Source organism: Columba livia, chromosome Z (genome assembly GCF_036013475.1).
Source record: "Columba livia isolate bColLiv1 breed racing homer chromosome Z, bColLiv1.pat.W.v2, whole genome shotgun sequence".
Lineage (NCBI taxonomy): Eukaryota > Metazoa > Chordata > Aves > Columbiformes > Columbidae > Columba > Columba livia.
Window position 1 is genome coordinate 46,458,293 of NC_088642.1, and position 15,851 is coordinate 46,474,143.

At 37.7% G+C, this 15,851-nt stretch overlaps 1 protein-coding gene across 1 annotated transcript in view; it reads left to right on the forward strand.

Moving 5' to 3' along the window:
• MEGF10 (multiple EGF like domains 10) overlaps positions 1-15,851 on the forward strand; it is a 106,531-nt gene that overhangs the window by 20,296 nt on the left and 70,384 nt on the right. The window contains exons 2-4 of the mRNA XM_065045696.1: positions 5,848-5,979; positions 8,874-8,975; positions 10,342-10,442. Of these exons, the coding sequence (XP_064901768.1) occupies positions 5,864-5,979; positions 8,874-8,975; positions 10,342-10,442 (319 nt within the window). The 5' untranslated portion in view covers positions 5,848-5,863. The remainder of the gene's footprint in view (positions 1-5,847; positions 5,980-8,873; positions 8,976-10,341; positions 10,443-15,851) is intronic.

Sequence of the window (15,851 nt, forward strand, 5' to 3'; positions counted from 1 at the left end):
GTGTTTTATTAGTGGATTCTCTGGAACTTGACAATTCAAGATTTCTTTGCTTCTGTTAATTTGCGTTTGAATGACCAATGGATCTAGAAGTTACTGGGCATGAGACCAGAACACATACCCATGCATTGTGATTACTTAAACCTAATTTTCCTACAAACCTCTGATAATTAAAGACACAAAAAAAATAAAAATGATATAATCTACGAAATGAAGAAAAATGGATATTCATTAATGATTTGTTTTTCTTAATAATATGGCACATGAAAAAAGTAGCACTGTATCTGTCCCCATAAAGGAAACTTTTCCAGCACACTTAGCCTCTGATGTGGTTATTCTTCAGGTACTGGTCTACATTATTTTTTTTCCATTTCATGTGCTTAGTCCATATTAAACACCTTTGGTGTCTGTTTCACTTTGAATCTTAGGTACTAACTAAAAATTTGAGATTTTGTCCACAATAAAACTGTTTTTGAGTGACTTAAGGGTACTCTCTTTTTCATGTAAGACCTCCTAGTGTCTGAGAAGGGAAACCTATGATGTGGCTGCATTGGCTTGTAAGCCCAACCTTGTCTAAATTGGCCTAAATAACTGCTACCCCCCAGAGGGACCTCAGAAGTGAAAAAGCTTGCAGAAGAACAAACATGTGAAGAGGAAAACTGGAGGGATTGTTACTTTTGACTACTAGGGTATGAAATAAGGAAGTGAATACTGTGTTTTGAGGGAGGACTTGGGGATTGGGTTAGTATAGTTTGTGGCTAGTCATATATTCAGCAAATTCACTAGCAAGGTCAGGGTGTCAGTCACTGTGTGGCTAAGGCAATACCTGTCAGCACACATTTGGATGAGCAATGGGGTTTAAGGGTAAAGAAGCAGGAGCTAAGAGGCTCAGATTTGATTGAACTGCATCAAGAAGGACCCTTGTAATCTCTGATCATGGGAGATGTGAAAGGGTCATTCAGTTTATGGCACTATTAGGTTATTATTTAGCAAACTGTCATATTAGCTGTCCAGATCCCTCACATTTTCTGTCAAGCAGAGTCTCAGCCTTGCCAGATGGGTTGCATGTTGGTCTCTTCTGAGCTACCCTAACTGGTGGTGATGCCTTTGAAGTGACATATTTTGAGGATTCGAGAAGACACCGATCACTTTATTTACAGCCAGCCTTGGGTCTGTGTGATAATGCTCCTATTAGGGTTAATTCGTATTCGGCTTATGAGTGAGGCTTGATGTGACACAGCATCAAACTGATTTACTGATTTCCAAAGCAAAAATACCTTCTGCGCTTCACCCATTAATTCTCTAATGTAATCAATACAAGCAATCAACTTTTTTCACGGAAGTTAACACGGGACTAATCATCATTGACAAGATTAGGTCAGGTTCAAATTGTGCTTTGCCTGACATCAGTAGTGTGAGAGATTATTTTACAAACAAATTGCGCCCCTCGTAGAAGAGCTGAACCTCAGGAGTGAGGAGACTATGATGTTATGAAAAACAATACACAGGAAATGAAATACCAAACAATTCTTTACCAGAAAATCTTTAGAAAAAGTCTTTATCTCATCTGGAGCTGTGATTTCCATTTGTGGGTAGCAGTCACCAAGCCTGTTATGGGTTGCTGGCTTTGTCATGCTCTGGGGAGTGTGAAGGCAGAGGCACCAGCCAGGGACCCCTCGGTAATGACTGTGTGGTTTACAGTTCAGTCTGCAAGTTCAACTGTGATGGGCAGAATGAAGATTTTTTAAAATAGCATTTGCTGTACGTGGCAGGTTAATGCAATGTAAGTGTAATTAAGAACAGCCCATGGGATTGCAGCCCAGAGAACAGTTTGGTATACTCTCACAGTATCACTGCAAAAGGCAGAAATGAGTGTTGTAAAACCTTATGGATACCATGACAGAGTAGGAAAAGCTCTTACTATTCTGAAGTTCATTTTCTATCTAAGTGGCATGTTCCTGCTGCATTTTTTATGTTACAGTGGTAAAAATGCTTTTGCAACAGTAATGAGAAAGCTGCATCAGCATTTCCCTTGGTCTTGGGTCCATTATGTCATGTTAGCAACTGTGTCGTACTATTCTCTGTTGCTCATGCAGTTCTAATCCTGCTTAATTTACCGGCAGCACTTGATTTTGCTGACCAGAAAGGACTTGTTTGCAGCCTTAAGCAACCTTAATTTCTTTTACATTTTGCATTGTTTCACCTTCCCCTGCTCCCCCAGGTCCACTCATGTTTATTTACCTTTAGCTACAACAAATCTGAGGGAGAGCTCGGTGTCCTGAGTTTTGCTTGTGGTTCTGCCCTGGATGGGTGGAGAGATTAACTTTTAATAGTGTCTGAGTTTTCACTACCTAGAGAAGAAACATTTGTTTGTCTTTTTTAGCTTTCTGTTCTTTCTCTGGTTTTGATCCTGAACTCTATAGGAAAAAAACTCCAAACCAAAGCAAAAGCCGTCGACACAGTGGTGGCAGAGAAAGTGTCTACAAATCTCAGATGATGGGTAGTAATAGTTAACTGTCTGTGTCCATATGGTGCGCATAAAGGCTTTTTCATCTACTTACTACTGAGATGAATGTAGTTCATGTAGTTCATGTAGTTGCTCACAGTAAAATGCGTTTGAGGGAGTACCTGTAATTTATGGGAATTTATTTTTGGGATACCTGTACACCTGCAACACTGTTTAAAAATAACCTGTTAGTAATTATGCCTTGGGATGATCTGATTAATTTTTTAATATTACTATTTTTGATGACTATTAATATATTCCTTTTATATAATAAATGTATAATGAGCTAAGTTTCCTTAATTAGATTACAGAAACTTAGGGGAGTATTCTACAGTTGCTTCGTGCAGCTGCACTGCTTTGCTGTTAGTATTTTGAAACCATGGGCTCGTATTAAAGTCCAGGGAAGCAGACAAGTCTCTGAACTGAACAGACCTCATATTGCAGAGGATCTGCCGTAAAGATCCTGCTCAAATGAAAGTCAACGTGCGGCTTTGTAAACCAAAGTTTTTGCCTCAAATAGTATAAAAAATGCAAAAAGATTTTAGTGTTCTGTTGAGATGTATGTGTTCTGCTGTGTACTTCAGTGGAAGAAAGACCTGGCAGTCGAACGCCATGAGCTAGGTTAAATTTTCTGTGTGGTCAGCTGGGTTGTGAAGTCAGAGACTTCACCTGCACTGAGAGCATAGTACATATTGGTTAACAATAGAAATGATTGAAAAATGTATTTTGCTAACTCCCGCATGAAGTCTGAAAAATATCTTCTGCTCCCTCCCTCACCTCTAATCCCCCCCATATATGCAGACATGTTGCTGATAGTGGAGAGTATTCTGGGAACAACCATTTGCCTCTTTGAAGTTATTTTTCATGGAGGTCAGTAGTGCTACTCACAGTAGAAAGCTTGATGCCTGGTAGCAAATTCCTTTTTGTGACTCAGAAACATAAATTATACAATATGCTCTAGGATGTCAGAGGAGCTTTCTGTCTTAGCATGAGTTATTTACTCTCTGATACATCTACTAATCACTAATTTGCATAGAGAAGGTCTTCTCTAAAATTAGCATTTTCAGTGCTTAAACCAGGGTGCTATGTATATGTAGATAGTGAAGATACTGATGTATTATTGGGTGAGATAATTTAAGCAATATATAATACGAAAAATTAATCTCTGTTCAGGGTATCTCAGTGCAAACTGTAGACAGCAAGGGTTAAATTAGTCATCTACATTTTTTATTGCTAATATAAACACCTTAGCAATGCTAATCAGTTGTACTGATTTTCTGTTTTGATTTTCCTTAATAATTAAGCAAAAGATCTGGAATGCAATCAAGTTTTACACTAGGGGGTTCATGCAAATGATTTTTTTTTTTTTATTTCAAAATTCGTTAAATGTATCCAAAAGGAAAGTTACTGAAGTTGAGAATAAAAGGGAAAAAAGGAGATAAAGTTTACAGTGTGAATAATCAAAGTGACTATTTTCAGTGAGAGAAATAGCCACTTTGTTGAAATTATTACCTGAAAATACAGATGCTTTTACTGCTCTTTAAACAACTGTACACTGACTACTCTGCTGTGCAGTGTGCATACAGAGTAGCAGTTACAGACCATGAAATGTCTTTTAGCAGCCCTGATTTTTCAAGAGGGATTCAACAAAACGAGATCATCTCTGTATCCTCAGATATCTCAAATATAATAGTTTCTTTTTGTGAGATTTTGAATGTTGACTTCTGAAGAAGGTAAAGTAAGACTATTTCATGTCTATTTTTTTCTCATGGCCCAGTGGACTTTTGTTCTCTTAAAATAAAGTTATTGGTGTGGTTTGCTTTATTCTGTTCCATAATATTTAAAGGAAGAAAATTCTATTTCTGATTAATTTCCTTTGTTAAAATTATTTGCATTATTTCAAAACAAACATATTTATTAGAAATTATTTTCTTATACTATCAATTAGACTCAATGATTTCATTTTTATTTGATGTCTGTAGCCACATAGTCTTAAAATGTGTGTGTAAATGAGGATATAATGTCAAATGTTCACTGAAAGGGAAATAAGTAGTTTAAGTCTTTACAAATTACCTATTAGCAACATTCATTCTGGCATTTGTGAATTAACAGCAGGTTGGATTAAAAGTGTCTCAGTATGCAAAGTAATTTGCCTGAAAACAAAGACCTAGTCAAAGTTTTAGGACAATCTTTTAGATTTTTATGTTATTACAATAACTTTTTTATGAACAGAATTTTTACTGTGTTTGGGAACTGTATGATTGGCAGAGGAGGGGGTATTTTTGCAAACTATATTAGGAATTCAACTCTAAAGAGCAGTAACAACGCAGGATAACATGTGGCACTGTCAACAATGCAAAGCAAAGTCATTTAAACCCTTCCCCTAATTAATTAATTTGTTTGCATAAGAACTGTAGGTTAGCTAGTAAAAGCCATTTTTTGCAAGTCCTGAGCTCACATTGGATCTTCCAATAGTGTTGTCTAACATCCTGAAGAACTGATAAGGAGTATTCATGCATATTTATTATTTCATTAAAATATTTGCACTAAAAAAATAAGCAACACCACCTCCTAAGTGCTGCAGAATGTCTTTATAATGCTTTTCGTTCCTCTGAGTTGCACCTTTCCACGTGACACTGTTGCCTGGGCCCTGTAAGAAGGCAGTTTATGGAGACACGCAGGTCGAGGCAGTGACCAAGTGCTGGGGCGCAGCATTTTGCAAGCAGACCTTGGGCATCACCCCCCTTGCTGGCCTGTGCCTCAGGTGCTTAAGCATTTTTAAGAGAAGTCACATAGTGAAAGCAGTGTGTAGTTTTGGGGAACAGACTTTTTACGAAAGATGCTGCTTGAGATGAAGTGGCATCTGGGGTTTTTAAGAGGTCACCATAGGCTGCAGGAATTGGGGGTGCTGCTGGCAATGAATGGGGTAGCACAACATCCCCCTGTGCCTAAGTGATGTGCAGGGTTTCTGGCACTGTGTCATTGGCTGAACCTTTCTGGTCCTGTGGTCTTCAGCAATAGCCAGCCTTGAAATTGCAGCTCTGTCACTTGGTGTGGACAAAACATCACTGAACAGACTAAGCCTGGCTGCCTGCAATTTGATGGGACAGTGGGACCTCTAAAATGTTCACCACCTGACTGCCCTGCCACTTGTGTGAAACTGTTCCATTTGGGTTTTTTTTTCAAATTAGGCATGATATTGCTTCTGCTAGGCGAGCAGTGTGTGTTCCTTGAAGTATCTGTTGCTTTATATCATATATATTGATTAGGTAGGGATCAATAGTTGTAATTCCTTTATAATTTTTATAATATGGTTTATATGTTATAAATACTTTTTCTTACAGCAACCTTTTAGGAAAGATGGTTCTTCATTTGAACTCCTTTTTTGGCTTCCTGGTCATACTCCTGTACCATTGGATGGGAACAACTTTATCTTTGAATCTGGAAGATCCCAATGTGTGTAGCCACTGGGAAAGGTAATATTTTTGTCTGGAAAAGTACATGACATTAATTCTGATTGTAATAATTTAGTTTTGTTTTACATGGTATTTTAAAAATTATTTAAAACTGTTAGTTGAGTAATGAACTGGGAAAAATTCTCATTACTGCATGGGCAAGGTAAGTTCATGGATAAGTAAAAGATTATTTCACACTGGGCTGAAATGCAGTCATCTTTGCAGTAGGGATTAGGATGCAAAAAAAAACATTACAGTGACAGTAGCAATGCTACACAGCCATCTGGGTGCCAGAAGTGAATAAAGAAAGCTTTTTTTTCAATTTAAGTGAGAAGAAGCTCTTACTTATGCAAAATATAATCAACCATATTGGAGTTTGGCCAAATTTGATTATGCTGATTTGTACCTGTTCAGCATTCACAGAATCTGAATTAAGATTTGTTGTTTAATTTTTTTATGAGGTTCAGAAATTTGTAGCCTACAGAAAGAAATTCATCGATTTAATTTGTCTGTTCATTCAGTCAGTTTCATGTTAACTGCAAGGAAGACACCACAATGGGTAGGAGAGGTTGAGCCACAAGCATTTGCTTCTTTTCTTGTGTAAAGGTTGTTATAGTAGTGAAACCAAGCCTTATGGTCTCATTAGTATTAACGCCATGACTGATCAGCTAGTCCTTGAGACAGTCTGTTTTTTTGAGGACATCAGTATTTCCTGCACAGGTAAACTGTGTTTTATGATTAATCACTGGATATGCTACTATGCCACTGTATATTTATTTCCCCGTGTTATGGCTGAATCTTTATAAAGAAAATTGAAGCTTGTATTCACTTTCTAATAAAGTCTCTCTATGAAAAAAAGAAAAAAAAGCAACAACACACTTAAGGGCTTTCCCTAGGAATTTATCTGAGCTTCATGTGAAGCATTTGGAGTCTCTGTGCCTACCGTTGTGTACAATTTGACTTATACAACACTGTGTATATGAAGCAGTTACTCTACTAAACACCTGTTTATAGTATTCAGCACATATCTGCAATGTTACTGGATATTGCTCTACATTTGGTATGTTTTGTTTACTGTTTTTATATATAAAAGTGGTTTTGAAGGGAGCCTTGATCTAGGAAAGCAAAATGGGAAAAAACCCCAAATATAACTATTTACATTGCATAATGTATTTTAAAACAAACTAATCAAAGTCTGTGGCAAGAAAAAAATATCTAGAGAGCATGCCCATTTTGTTGCATGAGCTTTTTTCCTTCTTCTTCTGAGTCTTAGAAATGGGGAGGAACGTGAAGTAAACTTAATGAAACATTCATGCTATTGCTCAGAGCAGGCAACAAAGGTATCTAAGTAGGAAAGAGTAAATCCCTGTCTACAAGCCCTTTACTGTGGCTGCCACTGGCAGTGCTATATGCTCTAAATAAATCTACTCCAACCAGTAATAAAGCAGTCTCTACACATGAACCACGACCACAGCAAAAAGGGGTAGAACGTACCCTGCCTTGAACAAAAAGCGCAGAGCCCCAAGCGAGTGGCGGCACCTCACCAGTGTTTTGTCAACTAGGTCAAACAGCTGGATGGATTAGGGTTGCTCTCCTTCACATGGATGTGGGAAAAACAGAGTTAGTTGTAGGTAGTTTGAGTAAGCGGGTCTGGATGTGTTTTCCTTCAGTATAGGTGATGACAGCAGGAAGAGGAGATTGTGGCTGTTACCGTGCAACAGGCACTAAGAGGTCAAACAGGGTGTGAGTGAAAGTGAGTGAAAGCCGAAGGGGCTACACACTGAGTAAGTGTTTTGGCTGGTCCTGGGAATTAGTCCTACTGCAGGAACTTGCCATGCATTCCTGTGTTTTCCAGCCCTGTTGCGCAATTAAGAACTGACTGACTGCCAGCGCACACAGCCTGCTGGAGTGTTTTCTAGGGTGATTCAATATTTTTCCCTTTTGCAACAGGGCTCTGTTCCTCTTGCCCCGCTGACAGCTCTAGAGGCTCTGGACTTCAGAGTATAGATTTATTTATAGGATTTATTCTTCAGAGCGTAGATTTATTTCTGCTTATAATTTGGCAGAAGGCAGTAGCAGGACTTAAGCACAGTATTTCTAAAAAAAAAAAAAAAAGTTTCTCTCTTAAGAATTAGCCAGTAAACAGAATAAGGTATTGACTTTAATATTTTATCGTTCATGATTGCTGAATAGGCTGATGGCATAATAGCTGTATCGTTTTTCAGTAATCAATCATTAGTTAGGTGTATTTCTGTGCTAACACTCAATGTCTAAATACACTGGCAGACCTTTCAGCTACCAAACAAGACATTTTGCTGTGGATACAGCTTCAGTTTGAAAAAGATATTTCTCTGAAAATCCAGCAAGATCTTTCTGTTTTGTATGATAGCAGAAGCTACCTCATTTTCTGGCTCTTAACTAGTTTTCCAGCTGTCTGATGATGTTAGTAAAAGTTTATTGCCACAAGAGAACACAAACAACATATTACTTCAATTTACTGTTCATTTGAGACACAGGTGTTTTGGTTTTGTTTTTTTTTTTTTTTTTTAATGTTTATTTATTTATTTAGTTTTGTTTGTTTGTTTTAAATTTAGGCTTACATTACTTTCCTTAAAATGTCTAGTAGTACTGTTTCATGAAATGTTTTATACAGGAGAGACATGCTGGTTTTCCACATAGCTATTTTTCTTTTGTTGGTGGAAGAACAATATTTCAATTTATATCTTCTGTTTTATAAAGTTAGTTGGTTCATGTTTTACCTAAATTTGAACCTTCTGTGTGTTTTTGTTCCACGTGAGGTATTTGTTAATATTTATTCATTTCTATACCAGGGCTCTGTAAAAGACTTAATTAATTCAGACTCTACTATAAAGGACTTGCTTGATAATCTGTCTGCTTTCTCCGTCTCTCCCCAGTTATTCAGTTACAGTGCAAGAGTCATATCCGCATCCTTTTGATCAAATCTACTACACCAGTTGTACTGACATTCTAAACTGGTTCAAGTGCACACGACACAGGTGATGTATAACTGCTAATATTGTCAAACTGCTTATCTTGTTGATATTGTAAATATTTTAGGTATATACTAACTATAGTTTACATAACTGTTACGGTCTGTGTCAACTGGAAAATGCTTGTCCAAGCAATGTCACATGTTTTATTAGCAGGTTGACTTGTACCTTCCCATAAAGTGCTAACATAAAACAAACAGGTTGGGAAAAAGCATACAATGCACAAAATTGAACTCCCCAGACCCTGTGAGGTGTACTGGTTCAGAAATGTTGTGAGAGTCCCCTTGCTCCTTGCAACCTTATGTTCCAGGGAAAGTGTATGCCACTTGAAAAGGAAATAAAAGAATTTCTTAAAGGAAACTCCTTGTGCTTGCAGAAAGTAAGGAGAGGTTGAATGATTAAAAACTAGTGATAGCTGTAAAAAGCATTTTCCTTAGCTGAGTATGAACCATCAGAAGCTGGAAAGGCTCCCTGGGGCACAGCAGCTAGAGGAGACAGATCAGTATGGAGAGTGTGTTAAAAGCAGATACTGAGTTCAAAGAGAGATTGCACTTTGTTTACCTGTGACACCATTTAAAAAAACAAGCTGTTTACCTGTGACACATTTAAAAAAACAAGCTGTTTTTTGCTGTAGTTCAGACTGTCTCAGGTGTTTTGGGGATGTATTTACTGCTTGGTGGACAATGTGGTCAGCAGCTAGGAGAGCTGGGGGAAGAGATTTATGGACATGCTGAGGGGCAGAGGGGAGGAAGCAGCGGGTGAGCCCGCTTCTGATAAACACTACTTGCTTGTGTCAGAAGGAAACTTTATTATTGGCAGTTCTTGACGTGTTTATGTGCTGATTTCTCTGTGTGCTGCTCACCACCACCCTGCAGAGCTGTGCTCGGCAAGACGCATCCGCCCTGGTGGCAAGAGGCGTGCAGCACTGCCGGCTGCCCGGGAAGTCTGAGCTCTCCCGTGAGCCCTCACATCTCTTGCCTTATCCAGAAATTCTCTTCCCACAATATGTCTGCCCCAAGAAAACTGACTCAGCCTTGGGAGCATGATCCCCAGAAGTCCTTCCCTTGGAAACTGATAGCTGTAATTATCCAGCAAACTGATTTGTATTGCCAGCCTTTAGTCTCCATAGGGGATGGTAATGGCAAAGGCAGTGATGCTCTAGTTTGCATGTTAGTTAAGTAGCCAAAATCCTTAACTTTTTTTCCAGTGGGGAATCACTAGGACTCTTGAACTCATCAACAGATAAATCAAGGTCTCCTTGAGCTTTTTTGTCTCAATGATACTGGAATGTTTTTTAAAATTTGTAAGAACATATATTGTTTTGTTTCTGAAACATGAATTATGTGTAACAACCATTCATTCTTTCCCGTAGGATCAGTTACCGTACTGCCTACAGACATGGTGAAAAGACAATGTACAGGCGTAAATCCCAGTGCTGCCCTGGATTTTATGAAAGCAGGGAAATGTGTGTCCGTAAGTTTAGCTTCTTTTGCTTTGAAATTCCATACATTTATCACAATACCAGTTTGACTCCCCTTTGATGGGTGACTTGTGGAAGCTGAGTTATGGGGGCTCAGTTATTTATCAGCGGTGCACGTGCAGCTCTCATTGAAGCCAATTGGCGTTGTGCATATGCAAATCACAGGCTGATTGGATCTCAGATGTGTAAGTAACCAGCCTCAATGTGATTCTAACTAATGATCAAATGGAAAATGCAGAGCACAAGTGTCAGTACATTTTCCAACACAGTAAATAAATATGAGGTTCAAAATCAGAAGGGAAATATAAGGTTTTTCTCCTTAGTGTGGGCTCTGGTTGATCCCTATGCTTAGCTTCTCTTGCCGATGCAGAAATCTGTAACAACTAATTGAAGGCAGCATCAACACCTTTTTGTGTGGCACATGCCCCTGTGTCCATGGCTTCTTAAGTCTAAAGAGGGAAGAGTTGTGTCCAAGGCCTGATGGTGGCCTTGGCTCAGCTCTCATTCTGTCTTGTATGGCCTTACGCAGACCTAGGAAGGTGTGATTCTTAATATGGTATTCATTCAAGAGCATAGTAAAAGGCAGAATGAAAATAGATCTGGTGTTAATTCAGAGATCTGGAAGTGTATGTTTGGTAGTTTAACACAGGTTTGTTCAAAGTCATATAGCAGGTTGGGTAGCTAGATGATTTCTGTTGGCAGGACTGACAATAGAGAACTTTTGATAGGTAAGCAGTTGTGAAGGACAGCATATCCTTGGAGATGGGCAAATGTGTAGGCATAAAAATGAAATTAATTCAATTATATTTCAAGTTATTTGTCCCTGGGAATGCACATGCACAGCACAGACTGCAACGGTAAGTTTTCCAGAAGGCAGTGAACTAAATCTCTTCATCTTTTCATCTCCTTGAAAAACTGGGCTCATCAGGGGCAATCTTATGTCTGTCATGTCATTTGTGATGTTGACCTGTGCATAAACTTTTATTAATTTAGAAGACAGAAGGGGCATGTATTATAGTGGAAAACAGCTATGTCCTGAAAAACCTTAATGAGCAACGTCAGAGGGACTGAGGCAGTATAGTTGATTTTTTTTCTGGAAATGCAGGACCCTGTAAGAGCAGACTGGTGAGAGGCTGGAGCATCTGGATGGCATGTGGGCGGTGGGCTTGCTGCCCAGTTTCTGAACAGGCAACCAATTGGCAAACCTTGCCAAGAGAAAAAAAGTGAAAAGCCCAGCTTATTGGGAAGGCCACAGAGTGTGAGCTGTTTCAGTGACTGCTTTGGCTCCTCTTGTGTGAAGCCCTGTGTCATGTCCCCCAGTCAAACCCTAACTGGGCTGGCCTGTGCGGGGAGCCCACCAGCATGTTCTCACCACCCCTGAGCGGGACCTGGACTGAGGCACCTGCGAAAGGCTGTCTCTGCAACGGTACATTTTCAGCCTAACTCTCTCAGGCATGCTGCTCTACCTGATGTTTGTTTTTCTCAGCTGAGAATGAGAAAAATGAAGGTACTTCCATTGCTTTATTTTTTGCCTTATGCCTATAATAACAGTGGTGCAGCATAGCACTCAAAGTATGGAGAAGCTTGTCCAGGAAACATTCTCTGAAATAACAAATAACAAGAGATTTGTCATTGCCACTGGATTTTGCAACCCAGTTTAGGGGGCAGCAGTGCAGTGGGTCAGTCTTTGGTCTTTACCAATAAATGAGACTCTGAAAATCAATATCAGGACGTACGTCAGATTTACTTATTCAAGACAAATGCAAAATACTTTCTTAAGTTGTGCCTTTCTGCTTGTTGTGAGGTGCATACTGGAAGTGACTGACAGGATTTATTTGTATCCCTGGAAAATTATACCCTGTGAATGTCATAACACATCACACTGTTCTTATTTATATTTTTGTTTTACAGCACTTCCTGGAATTTGAAAATGCAGCAGTAGGATATTTGATTTGTTGTCTTCACATGAAAAAGCAAAGTCAAAGTGATATGTTTAAAAACCAATTTTTTTTTAAATGGATCTGAGATCAAATTGGCATTTTTTTAACCTTTTTGTTTTTCACATGTATGTATTAGACTTATAAGAACCAATTTCTAGCTACATTTGGTTATTATACAGCTTATATGAACAATATTTAATTTTTTTATTAGATAGTATAATTTTTGAAGTATATAACAGTTTGATCATGTGAGAAGTGTGGTGATGAGTCTGTGATGTGACTACAGCTTTTACATAGCTATAGTGTATGTAGTGAATTCATTCCATATATGCATATTAGTACTCAGAAACAAGTAAATTCAGATCACACTGTATGTACTGTTTCTTTACTTTTACTACACAAAAAAATGCCAAATGCTGATATTCAGGACATAATCTGCTCTGACTTTTGAAGTGATTTTGGAGTGCCTCAGACTTCAAACTATGTAAAAATAAACATCCTTCAGTGGACATAACTTTGCATTTATTTGATTCTGCAATGGTAGACCCTGGAAAGCATTGAGACACCTTCAGTCCTCATGAGCTTCAATTGGAGCTGAGGATTCAGGGCAAAGGAGGAGCTCAGCAGTTACAGATGGTGGCAAATATTTAATGCTTTCTGCTTTTTCAACCAGCTTTCTTTGTAGTGATCTTGTACATACTTGTGTAGATGATACCTGCATACACTGTAATAATACTAGTCATCCAGTTTAATTTGGAAAACAAGTGGGATGCTGTCAGCTGAGATCAAATGGTAAAAGATAGTGATAGGGGGAGGACTCTCCTATGTCATCACAGCAGAAATATCACTGGTAGAAAGCCAGCACAAAATCTTTTTTTGCAAGAAAATGGCAATCATATTGAGAAACACACATGCACCTCCATGCTTTTTTATACACAAAGACAGAAGAGAATCAAAGCAATTTGAAGTGTTGTGGATATCTCCTGTTGCTGCTCCATAATGTGCACTGCATTTCCACTTGGGTAGTTTAATTTTCCATTTGGATTATTTTTTAGATGTAGGGTGCTTCTAAAAGGCTAAAATGTTTGTGGTGCTCTTGATGTTTTGTTGTTTGTTTGTTCCTTTGTTTGACTTACTGATTTATAAAGATCAATTAAAATAATCTACTGGTAGATTATTTTGGTATGGCTCAAAACTTCAGTGCATACAATGATGAACTGAAATCTTGTGACTTCCTTACTAAACTAACAATTAGGAATGTACAGCAGGAATACTCACCAGTCACCATTCCCCTAGAGGTAGTACTTACTAGTGGCAGTGCCACTGGAAAGAGGATTATTTGTCAGTGCATAAAGAATTGCAGGAATGTGCCAGCTTTATGTTGCTAAAGTCTATAAATGTTGTATTCTCAAAGGAAAAGACTGACCAACAGCCAGGCAAAAGCATTGGCTCAAATGTAAGTGTTTTTTTGGGGGGTTTCTTTTTACATCTTTTGAAGTCTAGTATCAACAGATGAATTTGAATTCATCTTAAGCTACAAGATTACTGTAGAATTGCAACTCTTCCGTATTTGCTCCTGAAAACTTCCAGTAGGTGAAACTTGTGTTATATTTTCACTTTTTGATAAAAATACCCTTTGTGTTTTGTCTTTGGATTCAGTACATATATGTACATGGAAAATATGCAAACAGGTCTTTTTATCACTCATACGGAAATTTTTGGTTTGTTTTTTCTTCTCTAAATTAAAAATAACTGTTGTACTGTAAACTGTCCAAACTCTGATACAGAATTTTAGCATCCTCTTCTTTTGAGTAATGCCATTGATAAGAAGACAGTCACACTAAAAGTAGGTATCTGTTAAAAGTTTCATGGAAAAGACAACCTCACTACAGCCATCATAAGTTTAAAAAAAAAAATCTGTTGACCAACTCAGATAGCTATCTTTCCAATGTTTCTGAGTTTGTTGAAATGATGCTGCATTTGTATCACTGTTAGTAAACAACAAAGTGGCATCAGAAGTCAGGCTCCATCTGCAGACCTTGGAAGCTTTTCAGGGAGCCTCTTGGGCCAGTTTAAATGATGTTAAGGAATATTATAATAAGCACCTTTTTTAATGTAATGTCTGGCCAGTATAGATATAGTATCTTGCAGATCAAATTTATTATGGCAAGCAGTGCTCAGTCATGTTGAATAGAAAAATTCTCCTGTGTTTTATTAGTTGTGTTATTTTGGTTTGTCTTCAGGTGGGTAAAAAAAATCACATTTTAATTTTAATTCCAACATTATGTGGGGTCAATACTTGGGCTGTTTTGTAAGCATGAAGATACCTGTTAGTACTTCTAGTTTGTGCACTCTTCATATAACTTGTTTTTATAAAGAATATGAATAATGTGCAAATTTCTGACTGAGGTCTTCACTATTGCCAGGATCTCTACAGAAGAGTAGGCTAACTGTAGGCCAGGTGATTATTTTTGCTCTTAAAAATTACAGTGCCTGTAATTAATGTTTAGATCTGACAGTGTAGCACATTTCTGAGAACATGAAAGGCGAATTATGCCTGTTGAATTTCCTTTAGACATGAAATAGAAAATGAACCATCTATCTTAATGTATAACTGAGTATCGCTCACTTCAATAGCAACTCATCATCAAGCATAAGATAAAAGGATTAATCAAAGGATATGTTCTAGCATACAGTATAAAAGTGAAGAATTTATTTGAAGAAAACACATTTATAATGTAGTTTGAAAGATATTATTTTGCATGATAAGTGCTGAGGGGCCTTATTTAATTTTGAGGAAACTGAAGTTAAACTTTGTGGAATATGTAGAAAAGGTTTTTTTCTGTTTCCTGTCTGAAATGCTTTGTGCTTTAAAATTCAATTCACAAAGTTTTGGGAATTTTACCAGCTAAAGAAGTGTGGTTTTCTTTCTTTCCACCTCCCCCCCCCCGCTTCTTCTTTGTTTTAATGGATATATTTCCTCAATTTGCTGTTTTCAAAGACTAAGTATCTGAATCAGGATAGAGTGGTATTAGCAGAAATACTAAACATGAAGCACCGTTAGACATATAGTATGACTTTTTTTGTTGAAAGTAATCTGAAATAAATAATTTGGACATCTATTTACAGTCCAAAAGCAGTCCCATTTCACATATTATTCCAATCTTCCTGATATGAATTATCTGTAAAGTTGATAGGAATTTTATTTAACAGATTTCATGTATGAAATCTCATTAAATCAGGTATTCTTTCAGGTATCTGTTAATTTGATGAATTGACTAATTTGTTTAAAATGTGGAAGTCTAATTGCAGAACTGTAGTTGATTCTCCTGATCATTTACTTACGTGCATAATTACAGGCAAATTATTTCAAGCTTTGTTTATGTTAATTGATTTATGTCTGGCTTTTCAAAATGAAAAAGCAACAGATCCTAAAATGCATGCATAAACATTTACTGAAGA